The sequence below is a fragment of the Rana temporaria genome, chromosome 12 (genome assembly GCF_905171775.1).
Source record: "Rana temporaria chromosome 12, aRanTem1.1, whole genome shotgun sequence".
NCBI lineage: Eukaryota > Metazoa > Chordata > Amphibia > Anura > Ranidae > Rana > Rana temporaria.
This window is the reverse complement of record NC_053500.1, coordinates 65,187,909-65,212,972: the sequence shown is the minus strand read 5'-3', so window position 1 is coordinate 65,212,972 and position 25,064 is coordinate 65,187,909. Positions and strand designations below refer to the sequence as shown.

Below are 25,064 nucleotides of genomic sequence, written 5' to 3'. Positions count from 1 at the left end.
GCCTATAAGTAGTCACCTAACCCCTCCCTTTATAGCTAACGCAGATGGAAATACACACGCCAGCACGCGGCGTCAGGATAGACGTCAATCGCACAGACGTGTGAGGTCGACACACAGCGAGTAAGCCTCCCGCAGCCAATAAGCCGGAAGGGTAGGGGGGACACCGCGGTGCTTGTCGCAGATCCCGGACATGGCTATGCACCAACCCCAAAGGTGATCATATTGATTGATACACTCTGACCTAGTGTTCTTTTTCAATTCAAGTCCCAACAATTTCTTCTTCCCAAACGTGTCCTGTAGTTGCAGATCAGACGTGCACAGCGGTCAGGAGTAATTCTTGACCATTCCTCTTTACAGAACTGTTTCAGTTCAGCAATAGTCTTGGGATGTCTGGTGTGAATCGCTTTCTTGAGGTCATGCCACAGCATCTCAATCTTTGGTTCGTTGTCCTGTTGCAACACCCATCTTCTGTTGAGCTTCAGCTGGTGGACAGATGGCCTTAAGTACTCAGTGCCCCAGAGGAAGCGATTTGTCGCGAAACCAGGTCGGGCAGAACGTGCATCTATATCGGTATCACCCCCCGTTGACTGCATTTTTCCACACCATTGATGGGCTGTTTGGTCTGCTTCCGGCCGGAGCTTTAACTTGATAAGCCTGTCAAACACTGCTAAATTGTAAGTGTGCTTTTGTCTTAGTTTTTAAATAAATCAATTTTTACGGATTTACACTATTGTGGCCTCCTATGTTTTTTATGTGGTATGGTCATCGTATCCTCTAACACGGGAGTGCAACCGAGATCGTTATCTGGATTGTCCATACAAGCCTTTACTCCGTAGAGTTTAAAATCTTCATGCTACCTGGGGTCTTCTTTTAACTAAGAGACCACCGGGAATCTGGTAAGCAGATTCATTACTCGTTTGGTGGAGGTCTCTTCTTTTTCTTTTTTTGGATTGTCACTCATCAACATGGACTTTTCTTTTCATATTCACTGGTGAAAGGATTTTTTTGCTTCCATTAAGGACTTTTTTCTGATAATTTGTTGTTCATTTATATTCATCATATTTTTCACGGATGATTTACTTTATTCGTTTTTGGACACATTTATGCATTTTTATTATGTGTAGCGCATCTTGTTTTTTCTCTATGTTTTTACATATCATAGATTCACTAACAGGGATGTTAGCATATGCCAGAGACTTTTGTAAGTCTTTAGCTGACACTCTAGGATTCTTCTTCACCTCATTGAGCAGTCTGCGCTGTGCTCTTGCAGTCACCTTTACAGGACGGCCACTCCTAGGGAGAGTAGCAGCAGTGCTGAACTGATGAACAGCAGGACGGCTTTTGGAGATACTTTTATAACTCTTTCCAGCTTTATGCAAGTCAACAATTCTTAATCATAGGTCTTCTAAGAGCTCTTTTATGCAAGGCATCATTCACATAAGGCAATGCTTCTTGTGAAAAGCAAACCCAGAACTGGTGAGTGTTTTTTATAGAGCAACTGTAACCGACATCTCCAATCTCATCTCATTGATTGGACCCCAGTTGGCTGACACCTCACTCCAATTAGCTCTTGGAGATGTCATTAGTCGTGGGGTTCACATACTTTTTCCACCTGCACTGTGAATGTTTACATGGTGTGTTCAATAAAAACATAGTAACATTTAATTCTTTGTGTGTTATTAGTTTAAACAGACTGTGATTGTTTATTGTTGTGATTTAGATGAAGATCAGATCACATTTTATGACCAATGTGTGCATAAATCCATATCATTCCAAAAGGATTTACATACTTTGTATTGCAACTGTATGTATAACCCTGGATACTTTCTCTACAGCTAAAAGGAGAAGTGGTTGGGGGGCCTACATGGTTCAAGTGCTGGTGAACGCACTTACACAGCTCTGGCAGACAGGACCGCCAGGTTAGTAAACCTTACTTTTCTCCACTAAAGTTACGCAATGCGGCTTGGTCCCCAGCCACTTTTTCTCATAGTTCGACAACATAGCTTGGTCTCCAACCTGTCCCAAGCCTGTATTTGTGCAATTAAAAGCAGCTTCAGAATGAGAAGTCCAACATTCTGTTTTTTTCTCCTGTCAGCACATATACATGGATCCTTTTGGTTCAGGGTGCTCACTACCCCTATACCAGTCTAAGACCTGCTTGTACAGGAAACTACAGGAGGCTGAAATTATTACAAATTCAGATATTTAAACTATGTCTTGAGTTCAGCTTTAAAATACTGAACTCAATAGCTCTTATATTTCCCAGGGACTCTGATAAACATAATATAGAATGCAGCAGAGAATAACAATGCTCAAAGCCAAGAACTATGGCACAGATATTCCAGAATACATATGTTACTGCAGCAGCCCTGTAGAAAGAAGCCAATGGGTGATTAAACCCAACAGACTATCAAAGCCTAATAGGTGAACTGAACTAACTTATTAACCAACTAGGAGTTAATAAGAAACAGTAAATGTTACAGGCACGGTACACAAAAGATATTACACTCTAAAAACAGCAGAGCATAGAGATATATAAAACACACAACTATATTGACATAGGGCTTACAATTACATTTAGTAACCTGTTTATAAAAGGACATTGATAGATTCACCGGTCAAATCTGGCTGCCAAAAAAAAAAAAATCACAACAATGAATGTTATTGGGAAACTGCCAATCTTAGGGAATGTGAATCCATGGTATTACCAGGGTTACACCCATCTGGATGCACTGCTTCTATTGTTAGAGTAGAAGTCAATGAAAAGTCAATTGAAGAACGTATAATAAAAGGGAAAACAAAAGGAAAACTGGATAAGCACAGAAAGCTTCTCCATAGGAGGTCCAAAACATAAGCACACTAGGAAAAAATTGCAGGGGTGGTGTTAAGGGAGTACACATAGAGGGCATACCTAGCAAAGCAAGTACCGGCGTCCAATCACCTAAAAGGTAACAGTCTATAACCTAGGGGGGTCTATGAACAGCTTGTGTCCTCTACTGTACGATTACCACAAATAATGTTACTACACAGGTTTGTCTTAGTCTGTGCCAATATGTCCAATAAGGCCCCTTCACACGATTGGCCATAGAAGTCAATGGGTCTCCCCTCTCGGATCCGCCTTTAAAAAAAACAGATAGGTGAATACAAGCGGGCCACCCATTGACTTCTATGGGCAGGCGGATGTCAGCGGAGCTGTGTCGACTTACACCCGCCTGCCATCTGAGCCGACAAGATCCACTCAAAACAGACGGATGGCGATACGTTCACCATCCGTCCAGCGGATCAGATGAAAACAGACTGGCTGTCCGTTTTCATCCAATCTCCCCATAGAGAACATGGGGGCTCTGACAGTGAGCGGAGACAAAGCTGTCATCCGCCTGCTCAGCGAGGATCAGCAGAGTCATTCCCCGCTGAGCTAGCAGAGTCTGTCCAACGTGAACGCAGTGGGCACTCCTCTGCTGCAATCTCTGTCAATAGGCAATGGTGTTGGGATTAATGGAAAAGTGCAATGATGTATGCTCATGTATAAGGTTTAAAGAAAATATGTAAAAGTGTATGAGGTCTTGCTAACCAATACCACAAAATGTGATTATACTTTATGGGCTATAGACAGTTCACATCTCGGCCGGTTCCTGATTTGAACCTTGTATGGGCCAGCTGAATGTACCAAGTTAATTGATGGATCAACTTGGGTACAACCAGCCTGCTGGATTTTGCATGTGATTATCGCTAGTGGCTGGTATACCCGGCAGTAATAATCACTGTCTTCTCCCAGTGGGGGTGGCTTAAAACTGGTTAATACAATGGTGGTTGCAGGAAAGAAATTTTCTCTGTGTATGGCTTGCTTAAAGGTTTCTGTCATTACCTGAATCAGCGCAATGAGTGGAGAAATAACAATAGTAATTCCCACTGAAAGAACAGCAGGAAGCTGATAACAGAGAGACTTGCCGGCTCCAGTTGGCATGCACACGAACACATCTTTGTCACCTGAAAAAGACACCACACAATATGATATAGAAGTAATAAAAAAAAAAGGAGTAAGGGCTCATTGATTATAACTTGAGATTTCTCAAATGACATTTCATTTACTTCTACTGCCTGCAGCATAGTGTGAGGCAGTGGATTACGCTACACCATGTTGTGCTGGAAAAAGTGCTTCATTTTTCACCCATCTGCTGCAAACAGCACTGTAGTGGTTTGCAGCCTCTGCCTATAGCGTATGGGGACCACATGAATAAGTAGAGATAAGAATGTTTACCACAAAGCTCCGTGGGCACAACACAGAAATAATATCAGTCAACAGCAAAAAGCCTCAACAACTCCATCTCACAAGCCCTTTCCACCTCTCCCTGCACTACACAAGAATCTCTATCAGCAACATCTACAGCTTCAAGCAATAAGGATGGAAGTCATATACCTTAAGGATAGATACACACGGGCCAAAAATCGCTTGATATGCAAAACTGCCCTCATGCTGGATCTCGACCTTGGCCATGCTACAACAGTTGTACTTGCATTAGTAGGCTGCTAATGAGCATTTAATGGAGTATGGGACAAAAGTAGGCTCTGGGTTTTTTTTTCGCCACGGCAGCGGCTCATCGCTCAAGACTTATCTACCATAGTTTCACCACTTACAACCAAAATGGTGAGCTGTGAAAATGTGGGGGGGTGATGTAGAATAACAAAGTATCGAACCAGGCAGGACTTCAACAATGCAGGTTTATTAACAGCTGGGAACATACAGTTTTATGTTCAAAGTATTACAAGATACAGGTCTAATTTATACAGTTTATTACAATGCAAGCATATTAGATATTGATATTCTTATCCTCTAACCAAATTGAAACAATAGTGAATTGTTCTCACCTTGAACCAGAATGTGTCTTTTCTGCCAATTCTTGGAAACCCTGTTACCTGATGGGGACCAGTAGGTCGACCGGCTCGCTAGCAGGACCGCTCCAAAAGTCCTGCTAGCAGCATCTTTGGAGCGGTGAGAGGAGCGGTTTACCGCTCCTCCACCGCTCATTCCCATTGAAATCAATGGGAAACCGCGGCTATACCACTGGTAATGCGCCTCCGCAGAGGCGCATTGCAAGCGGTATTACCCATTTTTCAGTCGCTAGCGGGGGTAAAAAATAAATAAATAAAAATCGCACTGCCATCAGCCGAATACCACCACAATTCTGATGGTATTTTTAGCGGGGCTATACCACCACCGCACCTCCCGTCCCAGTGTGAAAGGGGTCTTATCTCAGCAATCTCTCCTATACCTCCTATATATGATTGGTTGCCAAGATCTACGTCAATGTAACACCTGTCCTAGAATTCCTAGATGTTCATTAAAAGTGATTTATATCTGGTTTTGTCCAATTAAAAACACCTGTGTAGAGACAGTCTGGCATCCAGCTGTGTTAGTCACCAACTTCAAGGACAACAGATTTATCACTTTGGAAGAATAAACTTTCAATAAACTTTCAATAACCCCACCTTATCTGTTATATGTAACAGTTTTAATGAGGGCACAAGCAGACCCCGTCAAACTTAATGTATTGTACATAACTTTCCCATATCCACATAATTATTTTAAACTACCTGTATTACTTATCTCTACGATTTATATGCATTTCAACTGTGATTAAAAAATTTCCTTTTCCAATTGGTGAAATTAAACGAACTATCTTAATCAATTTCAAGAACACCTGTGTACAAGTACTTGTCATGTCATATAATAATATGAAACACATTGGCTAATATGAGATTCTACAACAGGGGTCAGCAATGAAATCCCTCTGGCGTTCCAGCTGGAGCAAGTACGTGTTGTACAAGATTGGGCATGCAAGGCAAATCAAAAGGAGGAAGAGGAAAACTTCCTGCTGTATCATAAACTGCCTTATTTTGAATCCATCCCTATGAGGCAGCACCAAACACAGGAGGAGCATGAGGAGGATGAGATGCCAACAGTGAGGAGAAGGACATGGGCTAGACTTTTAGGAGTACATTTTCCCCCTTACAAACTTTACGTGTTGTAAGTGTGTGGGGTTAGATAGTTGTGGACAACATTGTCCTCAGCAACATGGAGAGTCAGGTTCCTCTGCAGCCATACATTTTTGGCAGAGGGGCTCATTCAAATTGCAGTGATTTACCTTTACTGTGTAATTATTTTTCACAGAACAGCCCCAATCCTTCTCTTCTAGGTTCCTGCACCGGGCCTCCAGACCCACCCGCTGAGTGCCCCTAGTGGAAGCTTCTTCATAGGGGGGGCAGTCGTACATGCTCACTTCTTTTTTTTTTTTTTTTTTTTTTTTATTATTATACATATGCTATTGTAACATGCGCATAAACAATAAACCCATATAAACCCATATATGTCCCTCTTACAAAAGAGCACATAAAAATACCCAAAGGTTGACCATTTTAAATTTTTACCCCCCCTTGCCTCTACCCTCCCCCCCCCCCTCCCCTGTCTCACCTTAGACATTTTCTTCAGACCTATAGATCTTTCTAATATTCTTCTAGAAGAGAGTTTTAAATTTTTCCCTTAGCTTTTGTGCGTAGCTCCACGTTTTCTTGAAGATCCTCCAGTTTTCCCATTTTGTGCTTAATAAAATATTATTGCCCTCTAAACCCTCTTTCAGTTCTTCCATTTTGTATGTTTCTTCGACAGCGTCGATCCATTCCCAAATCAGAGGGGGGTCTGGGTCTTGCCACCTTCTAGGGATTAATCTCTTGGCGGCGTTTAGGAGGTGCGGTATCAGTGATTCCCTATACCTTTTTATACCTTCTTCTCCCCCATGAAATAAAACAACCCATGGGTCCATCTTTATCTTTTCCTTTGTGATCTCCTCAACGCATCCCAATATTTTTTCCCAGTACTCTTTTATCTTAGGGCATCCCCACCAAAGGTGTGCCATATTTCCTAGTGTACTACACCCCCTCCAGCAATTCCCTGTCTGCCCCTCTTTAAATTGTTTTAATTTATCCGGCGTCATATACCAACCGGAAATGCATTTAAAACACATTTCCGCCGTGCGGCTATCCACCGCGGAGGAGTGGGTCAGAGTCAACATTCTCTCTATTTTAGTCCTATCCCGCTTTGTGCCCAATTCCCTTTCCCATTTTTCAATGAATGGGGGTATACCCGGCTCCCCCGTCTTCATTAGGATCCTATAAAGTTTTGAAACAATACCTTTGGATCTTTCCGTGGTGCAGATTTTTTCCAAGTCTGACAACTGGTCTCCTGACCTCAAAGGGTGGGGGAGACCTTGGATAAAATGGTTAAGCTGCTGATACCTCCACTCATTGATTTCCATTAAATTTTTATTAAGTTTTAACTCCTGCAGTGTTCTAATGTGACCCTCACTCATTATGTCTCTTAATTGTGCCGTGTCTTTTTTAATCCAATGCCCCCCTACTTGTGTCTTACCCGGTGCAAAAAAATTGTTGTTTTTCAGTGCTATGAGAGGTGAGTTATATTCTTTCTCAATTTTTTTGTATACTATATCCCATGTTTTCAGTGCCTTTTTTGTTATCTCGTGTAGGTTTATATCCAGTGTCCTAAATTTGGGGGGGTTCCAAATTATCTTATCTAACCTTGCCTGTGATAATTCATTTTCTAAACTTACCCATCTTTTTTCTTTATTGAGTCTGGCCCACTCCACCACCCTTGTCAGTATAACCGCATCGTAATAACTCTTAACATCCGGAACGGCGAGTCCTCCCTTTTTTTTTGGTTGCATTAATGTTTGAGAAGATATCCTATGTTTCTTATTCTTCCATATGAAGTTCATAATTAATTTATTAAGGGCTGAGAGTAGAGTTCTCGGAAGGGCTATGGGGATCATCTGGAATTTATATAGGACCTTTGGCATAATGACCATTTTGCAATAATTAATTCGTCCTATCCAAGATATTGCTCTATTTTCCACCCTTTTTGTCTCTTTCTTAATTTCGTTTAGTAATGGGATAAAGTTTATCTCGTACATTTTTTTAATTGTTTTGGCTAACATAATCCCGAGGTATTTAAGTTCACTGACCCAGTCGAAACGATGGTTTTTTTTCAGGGATTTTTCTTCTATCTTACTAACATTTATGCTCATGATCTTCGTTTTGGTGATATTTAATTTAAAATTAGAAATTTCTCCATATTCGTAGCAAAGGCTTAATAGGTTTGGAATTGATGTTTTGGGTTCAGTTAGATAGAAGAGGACGTCGTCTGCAAAAGCTGCAAGTTTGTGTTCCTCCTCTCCTATTTTGATCCCTTTTATTTTTTGGCTAATACGAATCTTGGCTAGCAGGGGTTCCATTGACAACACAAACAGCAGTGGGGACAATGGACACCCCTGCCGTGTTCCATTTTTCATTTGGAATGTTTGCGAGAAGCTGCCGTTTATTTTAATTTTGGCCATAGGGGACTGATATAGGGCAGCCACCCAATTCATCATCCCCTGGCCAAACCCCATTTCCTTTAAAGTAGAGAGCATGAGTCCCCAGTCTACCCTGTCGAACGCTTTTTCTGCGTCTATTGACAGGAGTAGACCTGGGGACCCCATTGTCCTCATTTTCCGGATAATCAAAAGTGTTCTGACGCCATTGTCTCTCCCCTCTCGCCCCTGGATGAACCCCGTCTGGTCTGGATGCACCAATTTATTCATTTCCTGCTTAACTCTCCCGGCCAAGATCCTTGCGAACAGTTTTATATCCGTGTTTAGCAAGGATATTGGCCGGTACCCCGGGCATCCTTTCAGGTCTTTACCTTCCTTCGGGATGACAGTGATAATTGCTTCTGAGGCCTCCTTACTTAATTTGTACCCCTTCCCAAGGCCGTTGAAGTACTTACATAGCCTTGGTAGTAGTGTCTCTTTGCATTTTTTGTAGTACATTACTGTGAAGCCATCTGGGCCTGGGCTTTTACCTGAGGCTGAGTTTGTTAGTGCTAGCTTAATTTCATTCTCGGTGATTGGCCTGTCCATCCCCTCTGCGTCAAATTGACTAATTTTTGGGAGTCTTGCTTCTTTTAAAAAGGTTGTGATCTTGTTTTCTTTTTCTCCTATCTGCCAAATCTTTTGTTCAACTGAGTATAATTTTTCATAGTATGATCTAAAAGTTTCGGCGATTTCTTTTGTTGTATGGGCAACCTCACCTTTATCATTTTTAATTTTGTCAATATAATTTCTTGATTTTTTTTTTTTCACCAACCGAGCCAGATGTTTGCTTGTTTTATTTCCCCACCTATATCTTTCCCCTGCTATTAAGTTGAATTCTTTTCTTGTATCCTGATCCATGAGATCTTTAAGTTGATTTCGTTTGTTAACTAGGGTTAGGTATACGTCTCGTTGTTTACTTTCTTTTTTGTGTATTTGTTCTAGATTGTAAATCTCGTCTATTAATTTAACTTTTTTGCTGATCGCTTCCTTTTTTCTCCTTGCCCCTTCAGAGATCAGAACCCCTCTTATTACTGCCTTATGGGCATCCCATAGGGTAGCCGCCGAGATTTCCTCCGTTTCATTGATCTTAAAATATTCTTCTAGTTCTTTTTTGACCCTTGTTAAACTTCTCTCCTCAATCAGTAGTTCCTCATTTAATCTCCAGCTTTGATAGGGCCTTTGATTGCCCGAGATTTTTATAGAAATACTAATGGGCGCGTGGTCAGAGATCGTCATGGGCTCTATTCTTGTCTCGACCACACCCTCCAGCATTCTGTGGTCGACAAAGATGTGGTCGATCCGAGAATAGCTACCATGCACCTGGGAGTAAAAAGTATAGTCTCGTTGACAAGGGTTAAAAATCCTCCATGTTTCCACTAACTGACTTCTGTATAAGCTAGCTTTGGCCTTTCTTAATTGTGTGTCCTGAGTTTCTAATGTCCGATGTGATTTATCCACTTTCGGATCCATACAGAAGTTTAGGTCTCCTCCTAGTATTATCTTTCCCCTGCTGAAGTCTTTTAATTTCCCCAAAATTCCCACAATGTATTTCATTGGGGAAGTGTTAGGTGCGTATACGTTTACAAGGGTATAGTCTTCCTCCTCCAGTTTTCCTCTCAGAAAGAGGAATCTCCCTTCTGGGTCAGTTAGTCTATCTGTAAGCACAAACCTTGTACCCTTGGCTACCCCAATTGCGACCCCTCTAGCCCTCTTGGAGATGGTATCTCCGTAATACCAAGTGGGAAAGTCTGGCGAGTACATCCTAACGTTTGATCCTATTGTCAGATGGGTCTCTTGTAGGAATGCAATATCTGCCCTATAAAATTTCAGTTCCTTCAAAACCTTATGTCTCTTGTATGGGCTATTCAGTCCCTTGACATTGTATGATAGACATTTAATTACTGGCATCCTCGTTTTTTTTGTTTTTTAATCCTCGACTAGATCTGCAATTTTCCTTTCTATGGTACACGTTCGCATCTAATTTTCCAGGTGAGACAGGGCATCTCCCCCCCCCCCCCCCCCCCCCCCCACCCCCCTCCCCCCCAGCATCCCATCCCTCCCCTCCCCCCGACTAAACCCTCCCCCCCTCCCTCCCTCCCACCCCCCCTATCTGGCCTGTTCAAGACCTCTGAACCATCTTCCATATCATGGTTCAGGTCGTTCTGGGTGGGGTCTGAGACCGCCTCCCCCCCTCCGGTTTTCTACCCAGGAGGGGGGGGGAAGAGGACACGGCCCCGGTCCGTGATCGGAGGAAATACCAGACCCAAGAAAAGAAAGAAAAAGGGAAAAATTTTTTTTTTTTTTTTTTTTTTTTGCCGGGGGCGTCGATCCGTGCCCTAAAAAAGGGAGAGATGCAACTGGGGGTAGAGCTAAGGAAAGAAGGAGGAGGGGGTGGAGTTTTTGTTCTCCCCCCCTCTCCCTCCCACCTCCGCCCCCCCCCCCTACCCCCAGCCTGGCAAGTCAGGGACCTGAATATCCAATTTCCTACAGAATTCGTTTAAGTCCTCGGGGAATCTTAGTGTCGCAGATCTCCCCTCTTTTGTTCCAATTAGACAGGCAGGGAAACCCCAATTATACTTAATATTCATGTCTATCATCTGTTTTAAGAGTGGTTTTAACAGCCATCTCCTTGCCAGAGTTTCTGGGGCCACATCAGTGAAAATCTGCAGCTCCGTCTCTTCAAACACTATCGGGGGTTGCCCCCTCAGCTTCTTCCAAATTGCCTCTTTGTCTTCATAAAATCGGAACCTTATTATGACATCTCTTGATCGCTCGGGGTTCACTCTTTTCGGGTTTCCTACACGATGCACCCTTTCGATCCTAATTGGATTGTCTATTGTTCTTTCCAATAATGGACCAAATATCGTCTGTGTTATTATCCTGAGGTCCTCGCCCCTCTTCTCTGGTATAGACCTTATCCTTAAGTTTTGCCTCCGGCTTCTATTTTCCTGATCCTCCAATTTATAGAGAATATGCCTCTGTTGTTGTTGAATCTGATCAATCTGGGCTTTTAGTGTAATTGATTCCCGTTCTTGTTTCTCTATTTGTTCCTCTGCTGTTTCTATTCTGGAGAGCATATGGCCGAAATCGGTCCTTAAGTTCTGTATTTCACTTTTTATCACATTTTCTAATCTTAACAGCATCTCTGCCATTTCTCCTTTTGTGGGGGATTGAGTGTCCGTGCTTCGTTCATCCATCCTGCTACTTTCCAGTGCACTTCCAGTAGGCCCCTCCTCTCTTAGTTCTATAGATGTTTCTCTGGAATTGTCACTCTGGGGTTTCTTATTTTCAGCCTTTTTAACTTTATTCCCTTGTTGTTGCTTAATTACACTCTGGGCTCCAAGCACCCGCGGGCTTTCCCCTCTGGTTACAAATGGCCTTATTGAGCTTGTTGCTATGGTGTTACTTGGGGTGATTGGGGGTCCTCCTTTTGTTGATCTACTCGTCATCCTGCTCATGTTAGTCTCCTTCTTTCTGATTCTCTTCCCCAGCTTGACCTCTTATTCCCCCAATTGATATACAAATCAATATAATGGGAGAGATCGAAATGAAGTACTAGACTGGGTTGGGCCGGAGGTTTGCTTTGTAGGGATTTGCTGCTCCAACTCTATCCTCTCCTCCTTTACCCCCTTTTTTAACTCTTACCCTACTACTATTGTCTCAGGTTTCGGCGGTTCTAACCGTTTGAGCAACGCTGACCAACACTTATCAGTGTACCAATGTCCAAATATTTATGTACACAGAGAGCAGGATAAGAGAGAGGGGATAAAAGGGTCACCTTCCAATCCTTTGTTTATGGGGTTTTGTAGGAGGAGACAGAATTTGATCCCCAAATCTCCCCAAAGTTCTTTCTCCTTTTTATCCCCCACTCCCTTCTATTTTTAGTCCAGGAGAGGCGTATTGACCGTCAGTTCTTCCGGTCGTCTGAGTGTCTAGGATTTTTAAAATCCGGGACTAGAGATACTTCCGGGATAGACGTAATCAGTGACCCCTTTTCCGAACCGAAGGGTACCGAGGGACTCCCTAAGTATATGATCTCGTCGATAAAGAAGAGCAAATGGAGTATTGATTCCAGTGACCCCGCTTTCAAATTGCACCGATTGCACCGATAGTATCCTACATTTGTGGGTCCTCTTCACTCGTATCCATGTTTTATATGAATTTTCCTAGTTACGCCCAAGGAGACTAGGGGACTCCCCAAAAAAAAGGGAGATGGAGAGGAGTCAAAACCAGGGGTGCCTAGAATTTCCCCAAGAGGAATGGGGCATATAAATTTCCCCGCAAGCAAGAAAGAAGAAAAATAAATTTCCCTTCTTTTTTACAAATGGGCAGACTTCTAGGGGGGCATGCAGGTAAGAATTTGAGTTCAAAAAGTATGTGCCGATTTTACCAATTATAGATACTTCACATGTGCTATAAATAGTCCCTGCCCAGTCAAGTAGAGTATAAAAAGTCTGTAGCAGTCCGTTTATCCATGGTGACGCATCTTAACCCTCCTTCTATACTAATTTATTTAGCGTGGGCAGCTGGTTATCTCAAGGTTATCATTTGCCTCCCTTATTGATCATCCATTCTCCAGTGTTTCAGTTGTGTTGCATTGTTCTGTGACCGTATCATATATTTCAGCTCTGATTTAATCCCACATAGCTAAATACATCTCTTTTCTCCATAAACCTGCATTTACTTGCTGTTTCTAATCGCTGGTTTCAGACAATCTGATTAAGCAACAAAATTAAGTCCCAGATTCGAAATATACCTCTAGATCTGGATCAGCTGAGAGGAGGGGTGTAGATGATATCTGCCTGGACTCTGCGTGCACGCTGGCTCGGTACACTCACTCACCCCAACGCGGGCCAGCGTCCCATCCGAAGCCGGTGTGGTCAGCGGGGTCCGTCCCCCCTCTACTCACCCCGCGTCCTGTATCCGTTTCTCCGGTGCTGCGGCACGGCGCGACACCTCGCCGCCCGCAGCCCTTAGCACCACAGGAGGCGATTTGGTCCGATGGTCCAATGGAAAGCCGCTGAGCATCACGTGTCACGAACGGAGCTGCCGTCTGCCGTCTCCCCTTCTCATTCGGCGCGGTCCGTCCTTCCTCTCAGCAGTCCCATAGCTCTTCACTCCCCCACCCGAGAGCGCATCGCGTCGTCACGTCACGTCCTCACGTGAGCGCGCATCCCATGACATGCTCACTTCTGAACCCAGCTGTTTGTGTCTTTTCAGAAAAAAACAGCTTGGCTCGGCCCCACCCTCCACTCTCAGCTCACAGGTTTGACTGACAGCAATATGAGCCAATGGCTACTGCTGCTTTCAGCCAAGCATGTGAGAGCTGGGAAAAGAGGATAAGGGAGAAGATATGCTGCAAATGTGCACAGCACTGGATCAAGATCGGGCTCAGGTAAGTATTAATGGGGGACTACTATTAAATATTTTTTTACCCTTATGTGAGAATGCATTAAGGTAAAAAAAATAACTTTTCCCTTTACAACCACTTTAAGTCCCTGCACTAAATCTACTAGAAAATAAGAATAGCGTATGAAAAAGTCAGTCACCTCTAACCACTGTACGAGTTGCATTCTCCTGCAGATCAGACCGAAAAGAGTCAAATCCAAAAATCTTCTTCAGGGCAGACTGTACTCTGCACTTCGGTCGTGCTGATGATGAGGAACACTCTGCACTCATCTTTTAGAGAAGAAAAAGGCATCTAATCCTCCTGCAGGAAAGAAATCAATTATTCAATCACATAGAGAAAATATTTAAACAATTACAAAAATCAGAGCTGTGCAGGAACTATAGGTTGTGCAATGTAGACGTACAATAAAGGCAACTGAGCTTTTAGAGATTAATTTCAATATAAAAGCCACAAAATCCATGACAAAGATGTTTTAGAAGGTTTACTGCAATTTAAAAAAGGGATTGTGTTGCAAGAACATCAACAGAACACAGTGGTGTTGCTCACAGAATAGCAGCATCTACACCTTTCATATCACTGATTTAAGATCATTGTAAACGCACAAAAACGCTACCGCATCGTTTTGAGCTCCAGCTCACAAAAAAAAAAAAAAAAAAAAAAGTGGCTGTAAAAACGCCAGTGGAAATTAAGCCTTATGAGTCTTTCCCCTCCCTTAGCCTGTAAAAGGAGAAGCAACAAACTGATAAACTCATCTCTGTTACTCTATTCTCACCCGTCAGCTTTCCAATTTTTCCCCAGGAGCACTACAACACAAGGTTCTTTTCGCTGCTTCTCCCTCTCCCAGTCGGAGATCAAGCCCTTCCCTTTTGTGTGGTTGTGTGCTGTGTGTAGGGCAGCCCATTTATTTCAATGGCCATCCCTACCCACAGAAACACAGAGAAAGAATCCCCCCACCCCCCATTTCTTTTTTATTGCACCACAGTGAAAACGCATTGATTGCGTGGGGGTCAGTGATTTTTAGCGGGACAAATCAGACACTAAGTAACACTTTTTGGGGACCAGTGACACCAATACAGTGATCAGTGCTAAAAAAAAAAAAAATGCACCGTTATGGTATAAATCACACTGGCAGGGAAAAGGTTATCAGAGACAATTAAAGCGTTAAGTATGTTCCCTGGGTGTGCTCTCTCACTGTGTGGGGGATGGACTGACTGCAGAGAGACATCTGTGTTTCTGATTAGCAGGAACGCAAGATCTTTCTCTCCCTGTTTGACAGAACGATGGTCTGCCTTGTTTACCTAGGCAGTCCACCGTTCTGTCATTCCTCCAAAAGATCACAGGTGGCCAGCGGCAATCGCGGCTGACGGACTTGCCGATTGACTCCCGCTGTATCCAATCACAGCTGGTCACATGAATCCCAGACCCGGAAGTCACGAACAATGTACAGGTACGTTGTTTGGCGCAGCTGGGCCACCCTGCCGCAGTATATGTGCGGTGGGTGGTCCAGAAGTAGTTAAAGCAATAGTAAAATCTTTAAGAAAAAGTTTCTACCTGCAAGGCAAAAATCAGAATGTGCTGCTATGAACCACATAATGAAAGACTTACCTTAAAGTGAAGCCCTTCAGCTGTCACCGCTGCAGAGGCTTCCATCTCCACCTGGTCTTCCTTACGGGGATTTCAGCCGTCTAACTGGCCGAGCCGCCATAATGCCACTCCCGTGCATGCACGCGAGTCTCAGTCGTGGCACCCTGCTCTAAACAAACGGCATGGGTATGCCGTTTCTTTAGCGCGCATGCGCCGGTGATGTCATTAGCTGCTGCTGCTGGCTAGAATATCTCCTAAACGGTGCGCATTTAGGAGATATTCATGTTTGCAATTATTTGAAATAATTTCTTGCTGTGTTTTTCTGCTTCCTTTAAAGTGGTAGTAAACGTTTTTTTTTTTTTACCTACAGATAAGCTTTATTATAAGCTTACCTATAGGTGAAAATAAAAAAAACAAATAAAAAAGAGAAGAGTTTACTTTAAAGGAGGCAGAAAAACACAGCAAGAAATAATTTCATATAGACAGCCAAGACTCTGTCCAACTTAAAGCGGGAGTTCACCCAAAAATCAACTTTCTGCAGTTAGATCCAGCATACTGCTGACATCTGCAGTATGCTGGTCTTTTTTTTTTTTGGTACTTATCGTTTTAGCAGTATTTCTTCTATTGCTCCGAGCGGGGATTACTTCCTGGTATAGGCGTTCCCTTCATGACAAGCAAGTTGATTGACAGCCTTCGATAGCGCGTCACGGCTTCCGAAAATACACGAGTGACGCTCGCCAAATTACGGCGCCTGCGCAGTCAGCTTTACACGGCAGGCGCAGGCGCGTCGTAAACAGCCAAGTGTCACCTCGGCTGTTTTCGGAGGCCGTGACGCGCTATCGAAGGCAGTCAATCAACTTGCTTGCCTTCGGGAACGCCCATTCCCCGAAGGATTCCCCGCTCGGAGCCATAGAAGAATTACTGCTAAAACGATAAGTACCAAAAAAAAAAGACCAGCATACTGCAGATGTCAGCAGTATGCTGGATCTAACTGCAGAAAGTTGATTTTTGGGTGAACTCCCGCTTTAAATGATCATTATTCCACCTTAATTACTACATACATACATACACACGGTATACAGGCAAGTGATGGAACAATGGAACACATTTTGCTTGAAATCTGTTTAAGAGAATGCATTATAAACATTTTATAAAATTACAGAAAATTTTAATAAGGAACCTGTGCCGTGTATCCATTACTGTTGCATAGGATTGCATTGTGTATGTATTAAAAGTTATATTAAAGCTTTACTTTTTTTTTTATGAAAACAAACAGGTTATACCTGCTCTGTGTAATGGTTTTGCACAGAGCATCCTCCTTTTCTAGGGTCCCCTGCTGGCGCTCCTGGCTCCTCCTGCCCCACCCCCCACCAAGTGCCCACCACAGAGTGAGCCAATTCCTACGGGGGTACTCATGCATGCTCAATCTAGAGTTGGGCTGTTTGAGTCTATTCAGACACACAGCCTGGCTCAGCCTTGCCCACTGCTCTCAGGTTTTGACTGACAGCAGAAGGGGACAATGGCGCCCACTGCTCTCAGCCAAGTCTGCTAGAGCCGAGTGGGGGGGGGGGGGGGGGCTGCTGCAGATGCGCACAGCTAGGGAGGAGCTGCACAGAGAAAGATTTTTACCTTATTGCAGAAAATACATTAAGCTAAAGAAGCTTTACAATCACTTTAAATCGGGTTCCACCCGCAGTTTTTTTTTTTTTAAGTCAGCAGCTATAAACACTGTAGCTGCTGACTTTTAATAAGGATTACCTGTCCTAGGCGCCCTCGATGTACAAAAATGTTTTGTTTTTTCAATTTATTTTTTTTTGCAGAATTTTGGTGCATTTTATGTTTTGTTTTTAAGATTCTGGGGCTAGCCTCTAGTATCAATTCCGTTTAATAACAGTTTATTAATGATATAATCCAGCTTCCCTATAGGTCATGCCTAGTTAATTCAGTGCTTAGACAGACCCCCCCCCCCTCTTCTTAAATTATATTATGGGGTACTTAATATACTTACTCTACCTCCCTGTGCCTGCCCCTCCCTCCCTCCATGCAGCCTGTCCGTGCACTGTATATTTGAAGAAAATGTGGACGGGATTGTTTCAATCAAGCAGCCAAAATATTAAGCCACTGAGTGAGTGAGCAGTTCAGCACTGTGACCGTACTCTTCCACTTCTTCAATCCCTTCCTGCCATCTCTCCCCCTTCTCCTCTTTCTTATGTTGTCCCCCAGCAGAACCTTTCCTTAGCTTTCTTTCTTCAGTCTATATTAGTATGTGGTTCTATGTGCATTTAAGAGGGCTCACCATGCCATTACCTTGAGGAATTGGCATTTAGAAGGTTAAAATAGGCAGTGAGGAAATGTGATATCACCTCCACACTGCCTGTCAAGTGCCTCTGAAAAGTTTGATGAGCATGGATCACTTTTCAGTGGAGTGACAGTGCCTGCTGCAAGTGTGAACAACCCTTTTGGTTCAGACTTGTATGTGGTGGTTTGGCCGCAGTGGTGGTGTACTTGCAGGTTTCTTGCATGTTACTTTTGGTTATAGCCGCAGTTCCAAAGACTACTATTAGGTTGCACATTTTTGCCACATTTTCTGAAAATGCACCTAAATCCTGCATGCTGTATCTTTGGTGCCCTTTCAGAAAACCCTACAAAAAACGTGCAACTTAAATGATTTTAGTCAACTAAAATGTAGGGAATTTTAGTCGACTAAATAAGACTAAAAAAATTGCAGATTACTAAAATGGGACTAAAACTAAAATCGAAATTTGCTGCCAAAATTACCACTGCTGTCAGTCACTGCTCTGTCCCTCCAGTGCTCACTGGAGGACCGGGCTAGAAAGGAAAGGGGTACGCTGAGAGGCGGAGTCAGCTGTCAGTCAGGTATCAGGATGGATTCTGACAATATAGTGAGGATCTTTACATAGGTGGCTTTGTGATGTCAGCTGACAGTAAGTGCACTACTGTGACCCAGAAGAAAAATATGGCCCTACTTCTATTTTAAAGCAGTATTAAACCCAACAGTAATTATATTGCAGCTTACCAATTCTGCCAATTAATGATTGCTGTATCAGTTTCTTTTTTTAAGTTTTCTTTCTTCTCTTTTCATCTGGTGATCTAGCTAGTAAGTCTCTTGTTTTTCACAAGCTCCAGCGGAATGTATCTGTTTACATGGATGAGAAAAAAAAACTGTTAAACGCCGACAGGGGTGATTGAAATTATCAGCTTTTATTTATTCATGTAAAAGCTTTATCCAAAAAAAAAAAAAACGGTTTGCCATATCTTTTTAAAAAGTGTGAGCCAGAGTTTGGCTTCAAATTGTTAGTGCAAATAAATCTGTTAGTACATTTAACACTGCCCTCCCCAGACTGACAATGAAGCCGTCTGCTGTGCCTCTTATGCTCATTCCTCCAGAGTTGTGTCTCACTAATACAGGAGGTATGTTACTGGCCAGATGACCAGGTGAAAAAAGGGGAAGAAGCCAAAAGAAAAGAAAACGAATGCAGCCACCACATTGAATGACTGGTAAGCTGCAATATATTACTATTTTGGTTTTGGGTTTAATACCGCTTTAAATATAAAATGACAGCTAGCCAGCTACCATGTTCAGAAAGCGATATCAGCCCTGCACTTCTAGCCAGGATCGGAGGAAAAAAAAAAAAAAGAAGAAAATTCAATTATTTAAAAAAAATAAATAAATAAAATAATGTATTTATTTCATGTGGATTTTTATCAAATAATTTTAATAAAATGCTTTTGAAGTAAAAAACAAAACAAAAAAACACTATCTTAAATTGGAGGTTCCGCCGTTTTTTTTTTTTTTTTAAAAGCCAGCAGCTACAAATACTGCAGCTGCTGACTTTAAAAAAATAGATTCCCTACTGCGCATGTGCGGGGATCGCAGAGCGCCGTCACTGCTCCCGCTCTCTCCCGGGAACAGTGTTTCCCAGAAGACAGCGGGGGGGGGGGGGGGGGGGTGACGTGACAAGGCTGGATTCCCTGTGGGAGTCAGAACCCGGAAGTGAAGCAAATACCTTTCTCAGACAGGCATCTGCACCCCCCACCCCTTAAAGGTGCCAAATGTGACACCGGAAGGGGGGAGGGATCCAAAACACGGAGGTTCACTTTTTGTGTGAACCTCCACTTTAAGGTACATTAATAATTGAGTTTTTTTCAGCATAAAATGAAGCTTAGTTATGTAGCATGAGGCTGTTTATTCTGCAATATTTACATTTATGGTAAACTCATTCAATGAATCCAAGCTCTGCATACTGAGCTAACACTTCATTGATGCATTCACACAATTTCACAGTAACCATGAGATAAAGTTCAGGAATAGTCCTTTATCTCATTGTATGTACACTACAAACTAGGATTGTTTGAAGAGAAATGCATCTGTACCAGGCTCTAGGTGTGAGGAGGAAGGGCAAGCAGTAAAAATTAAATTGAAACCTTCTAAGCAGCTTATAAACCTTGTAATCTTTCTGCACATAGATTGAAGTGCCTAATTCCTCCCCCGAGGAGAAAAATGGCAGCAGGTCGAAAAAAAAAGACCCAGTTTGGGAATATTTACTAACCTGACAGCTTATTATTCTCAATAGAAAATCTTAATTTTGTTTGCAAATATTAAAGATTCTAACTACCAGCAAGAATAAGACCTTACATTTAAAGAGCACCTGTCATTTCAGATCCATCATGGCAGCGCCTGTTAGCAAGGATCCACTCACCTGCTGCCGCCACGTCCCTCACCTTGTTGTGTCACTGCCGCATCACCAGCCGTCCCAATAAAGTGAATGAGACTGTCGGCCAGAGGAGGAGCTGCTGTGGGACAGAGATGACAGTTGCTCTTTAACCACTTAGTCACCGCCCTATAGACGAAAGACGTCTACAAGGCAGTTCCTTAACTCTGGGAGGACGTCCATGGACGTCCTCCCAGAATCGCGCACACGGGAATGTCCGTGACCGCCGGGTCCTCTGGACCCGACACATCACGGTAAATCGCCGCTGATAGCGGCGGTTTACCACGTGATCGCTCCGTCCAATGACGTGTGATGACGCCGGTTCCTCCCTCCCCTCTCTGTACCGAACGGTACAGTGTGAGAGGAGAGGGGAGAGAGCGGATGCAGCACGAGTGCTGTGGGCTGGATCTGTGACAAATACAGTCACAGATCCAGCCATCCATCCCTGCCCCATAACAATAACAACATAACATAATAATAATAACATAACAACATAACCAAACTGTGCAATACTCTGCAATACCCCACAATACTCTGCAATACCCCACACTACTCTGCAATACCCCACACTACTCTGCAATACCCCACACTACCCTGCAATACCCCACACTACCCTGCAACGTCGCCTATGGGGATTTTTAAGTAGCGAAGTTTGGCGCCATTCCACGAGCGTGTGCAATTTTGAAGGGTGACATGTTGGGTATCCATTTACTCGGCGCAACTTCATCTTTCACAATATGCAAAAGAATGAAGAAAAAATACGAAATCTGCAACATTTTTAAACAGAAACAAAGGAAAATTCTTTTTTTTTTTATAGCATTTTCAGTCTTTTTTCTCTTATAGTGCAAAAAATAAAAAACCCAACGGTGATTAAATACCACCAAAAGAAAGCTCTATTTGTGTGAAAAAAAGTAAGAAAATTTCATTTGGGTACAATGTTGCATGACTGAGTAATTGTCATTCAAATTGTGAGAGCACCGAAAGCTGAAAATTGGTCTGGTTATTAAGTGGGTTTACGTGCCTGGTGGTCAAGTTCACCCTAAAAAAAAATTTTAACATTAGATTGAGGCTCATTTTGTGAAGGTGAATCGGCTAGTTTTTTTAAAATCGAAGCAGTACTTACCGTTTTAGAGAGCGATCTTCTCCACCGCTTCCGGGTATGGTCTTCGGGACTGGGCGTTCCTATTTCGATTGACAGTCTTCCGACAGGCTTCCGACGGTCGCATCCATCGCGTCACGAGTAGCCGAAAGAAGCCGAACGTCGGTGCGGCTCTATACGGCACTTGCGCACCGACGTTCAGCTACTTTCGGAAAATCGTGACGCGATGGATGCGACCGTCGGAAGCCTGTCGGAAGACTGTCAAACGCAGCCCATACCCGGAAGCGGCGGAGAAGATCGCTCTCTACAACGGTAAGTACAGCTTTGATTTAAAAAAAACTAGCCGATTCCCCTAGACAAAATGAGCCTCAATCTAAGGTTAAAAATTAACAAAATTAACATTTGTGGGTGAACCTCCACTTTAACCACTTAAGGACCGAGCCTCTTTCTGAAATTTGGCGTTTACAAGTTAAAAACATTTTTTTTTGCTAGAAAATTACTTAGAACCCCCAAACATTTTACATATTTTTTTCTAACACCCTAGAGAATAAAATGTCGGTCGTTGCAATACTTTCTGTCACACCGTATTTGCACAGCAGTCTTACAAGCGCACTTTTTTTGGAAAGAATAGAAAATTTTGAATAAAAAAATTAGACAACAGTAAAGTTAGCCCAATTTCCTTTTTTTATACTGAAAAATATAATGTTATGCCGAGTAAACCAATACCCAACAAGTCACGCTTCAAAATTGCGCCCGCTCGTGGAATGGCGACAAACTTTTCCCCTAAAAATCTCCACATGCGACGTTTAAAAAATTTGACAGGTTGCATGTTTTGAGTTACAGAGGAGGTCTAGGGCTAGAATTATTGCTCTCACTCTGATCGTGGTGATACCTCACATGTGTGGTTTGAACACCGTTTTCATATGTGGTCGCTGCTCACGTATGCGTTTGCTTCTGGGTGTGAGCTCTGTTGGACGGGGCGCATTTAAAAATTATTTTCATTTTTTTCTATTTTTTTTTTTTTGTGTCACTTTTATTCCCATCCTTTTATTCCTATTACAAGGAACGTAAACATCCCTTGCAATAGAAAAAAAAGCATGACAGGTCGTCTTAAAATACGACATTTGGGGTCAAAAAGACCTCAGATCTCATATTCACACCAATTTTGATGCCTCTTCCGCCCTGCAATGATATGGAGACGGATACTCATCTCTATACCAAGCAGAAAGAAGGATCCGATCGCCTCTGCTACCGATGGCTTCGGTAAGCTGCGGAGGGCACCGGGAGGGGCCGCTGATAAAAGAGATCTTGCGGCGAGTCCACCATTATCGGAAACCAGACGACTCCTATCCCCCTCTGCAATCTTCTGTGACATATCACAGGTTTCCAGAAGATTGCCTGGCCACTAAGCGAGCGCAGAGCGATTCGAGTATGTGGCTGTGACTCCCCAAGCTGTGACAGGCGGGTGCCCACACTTGCAATGATGACACTGTGGAGAGGAGCGAGGCTTTGGGCGGCCGCAACGCTGGATTGTGGGACAGGTGAGTGTCTGTTTATTAAAAGTCAGCAGCTACACTGACATAAAATGAGTGGAACTCCATGTGAAACTCTAATAATCGATCATTTTTAGGCAGTGAAGGAGAGAGATGTTTATATAGCTTACAAAATGAGATAAGCACAAAAAAAAAAAAAAAAACACTCACTGCCCTATTCCCAGGCAGTACTGTCACCTTCCTGGCTACGCAGTGTAGTAGGGGTGTTTGATTCACAAGTGAGTATAAACTGAATTACAAATATTTAGGCATGCAAACAGTTTAAACCCGTTTAGGTCTACTTTCCAAAAACATATTTCATACACAAGTCTTACCAAATGGCCTAATCTCATGGTTCATCAGCGTGTTACTAAGAGGAAAAAGAAGAAAACAATTAGCAGTAAAACTGGATTATGGTACTAAAAGCAATAGAATATATATATTCACACTGTTTTCTTTTCTGCTTATGTTCTGCTGACATACCTGTACTGTTCCTTTTATGGCACGGGGGTTACCTCGTGTCTAATAAAAATTGTTATTTGAAAAAAAAAATAAAAAAAAAAGTATATATTCAATATACTTTACAACCATAAATGTTCCTTGCACTTGGGGTCAGTGTTCAGAGGAATTCTGTGCATCCGGGGTCCAATTAGATACTCTTTAAGGAACAACATCTAAACTTTTTTTTTTTTTTGTTCATTGATTTTTACATCTCATTGCTGCTAATCTCTCGTGGCCTTTTTGCCGCCACTTCTGGTCTACATGCACTTCTTCCAGTGTCTGCTGCATATCATTGCCTGGGATAAGTTTAATTGATGGGGACAATGCTGTTTAGGGCCCATCCAGAACTATGTGCTGCAATTAATGCACGTGTTATCACAATGTACAGAAAACAGACTGCACATGGGCTAGTTCCTTGTGGTATTTGATCATCTCTGCGGTTTCTATTCTTTGCGCTATAAACAAAAACAGAGCGACAATTTTGAAAAAAAAAATTATATATATATATATCTTGCTGTTAAACAAAATTGCCAATATTTTTTATTTTTTTAGCAAATTTCTTTAGCAATTTAGGCCAATATGTATTCTGCTACATGTTTTTGGTAAAAAAAAAAAAAAATATCCCAATAAGTGTATATTGATTGGTTTGTGCAAAAGTTATTGCGTATACAAACTATAGGATATATACACTGGAATTTTTTTTTTTAAAGAAATGGCGGTGATCAGTGTTTTTTAGCATGACTGTGACATTGTAGCAGACAAATGGGACACCTGACACTATTTGGGGACCAGTGACACCAATACAGTGATCAGTGCTAAAAAAAATATGTACTGTCACTGTACTAATGACACTGGCAGAGAAGGGGTTAACATCAAGGGGTTAAAGGGGTTGTAAACCTACGTGTTTTTTCACCATCCTGTGCATTAAGGTGAAAAAAAAAAAAAAATTCCAGTGTCTGGCACCCTAAGCCCCCCGTTTTACTTACCTAAACCCTGAATTTCAATGGGCGTGTCCCTGCCATCCTTCTCTCCACGGAGTCCCGGCTTTGATTAGATAGATTGATAGCAGCGCAGTCTATGGCTCCTGTTGCTGCCAATCAAATCCAATGACGCAGGCGGCGGGGGCGGGGTCGAGTCATACACTCGGTGTCTGTGGATGCCGAGTGTATGAATGACTCAGGAGCGCACCCGCAAGGAAAGAGATTCCCATAGGGGGTTATCCAATGCGGGGAGGAGCCACGAGAGACGCAGTGGGACCCTAGAACAGGTGGATTGGGGCCACTCTGTGCAAAACAAACTGCACAGTGGAGGCAAGTATGACGTTTGTTAGTATTAAAAAAAAAAAAAAACAGGAACCAATAGTATCATTTTAAGTGTGTCCCTGGGGGAAGATAGAGATCTGCGTTTCCGTTTAGCAGATCGGCAGACCCGCTGATTGGCCCCTGTTGTGTCCAATCACAGTGAGAGCAGGTCACCGGCGGTGTGCGCCCCAGACAACCTGTGCACAAAATCACTTACAGGTATGTGATTTCACGCAGGAGCGCCGTCCTGCCACAGTATATCTGTGTGGGACAGTCAAGAAGCAGTTGACTGAACAAGCTGAAGTTAGAAGCTGATTGGCTGCCATGCAGAGCTGCACCAGATTCTTGGTGCTCCTGTAAATCTCCCCCGTTGTATTAATGCTCGTGTAATAACACAAAGGATGGCTTGAATGTGCCCATGGATAAAAATCAAGTCAGGACTGTGTGGACAGAAATTAACACGGCGGTGACATTTATACAG

The 25,064-nt window shown here is 42.8% G+C and overlaps 1 protein-coding gene across 3 annotated transcripts in view; it reads right to left on the bottom strand.

Moving 5' to 3' along the window:
- Positions 1-25,064, bottom strand: part of RECQL5 (RecQ like helicase 5) — a 182,847-nt gene that overhangs the window by 154,640 nt on the left and 3,143 nt on the right. For 2 of the 3 annotated variants that reach the window (XM_040330929.1, XM_040330927.1), the window contains exons 2-5: positions 23,117-23,151; positions 18,455-18,574; positions 13,973-14,133; positions 3,866-3,987 (exon numbers count right to left, since the gene is read on the bottom strand). In XM_040330929.1, coding sequence (XP_040186863.1) covers positions 3,866-3,987; positions 13,973-14,102 — 252 coding nt within the window. In that variant the 5' untranslated portion in view covers positions 14,103-14,133; positions 18,455-18,574; positions 23,117-23,151. The remainder of the gene's footprint in view (positions 1-3,865; positions 3,988-13,972; positions 14,134-18,454; positions 18,575-23,116; positions 23,152-25,064) is intronic. The other variant, XM_040330928.1, reaches the window with a different exon arrangement.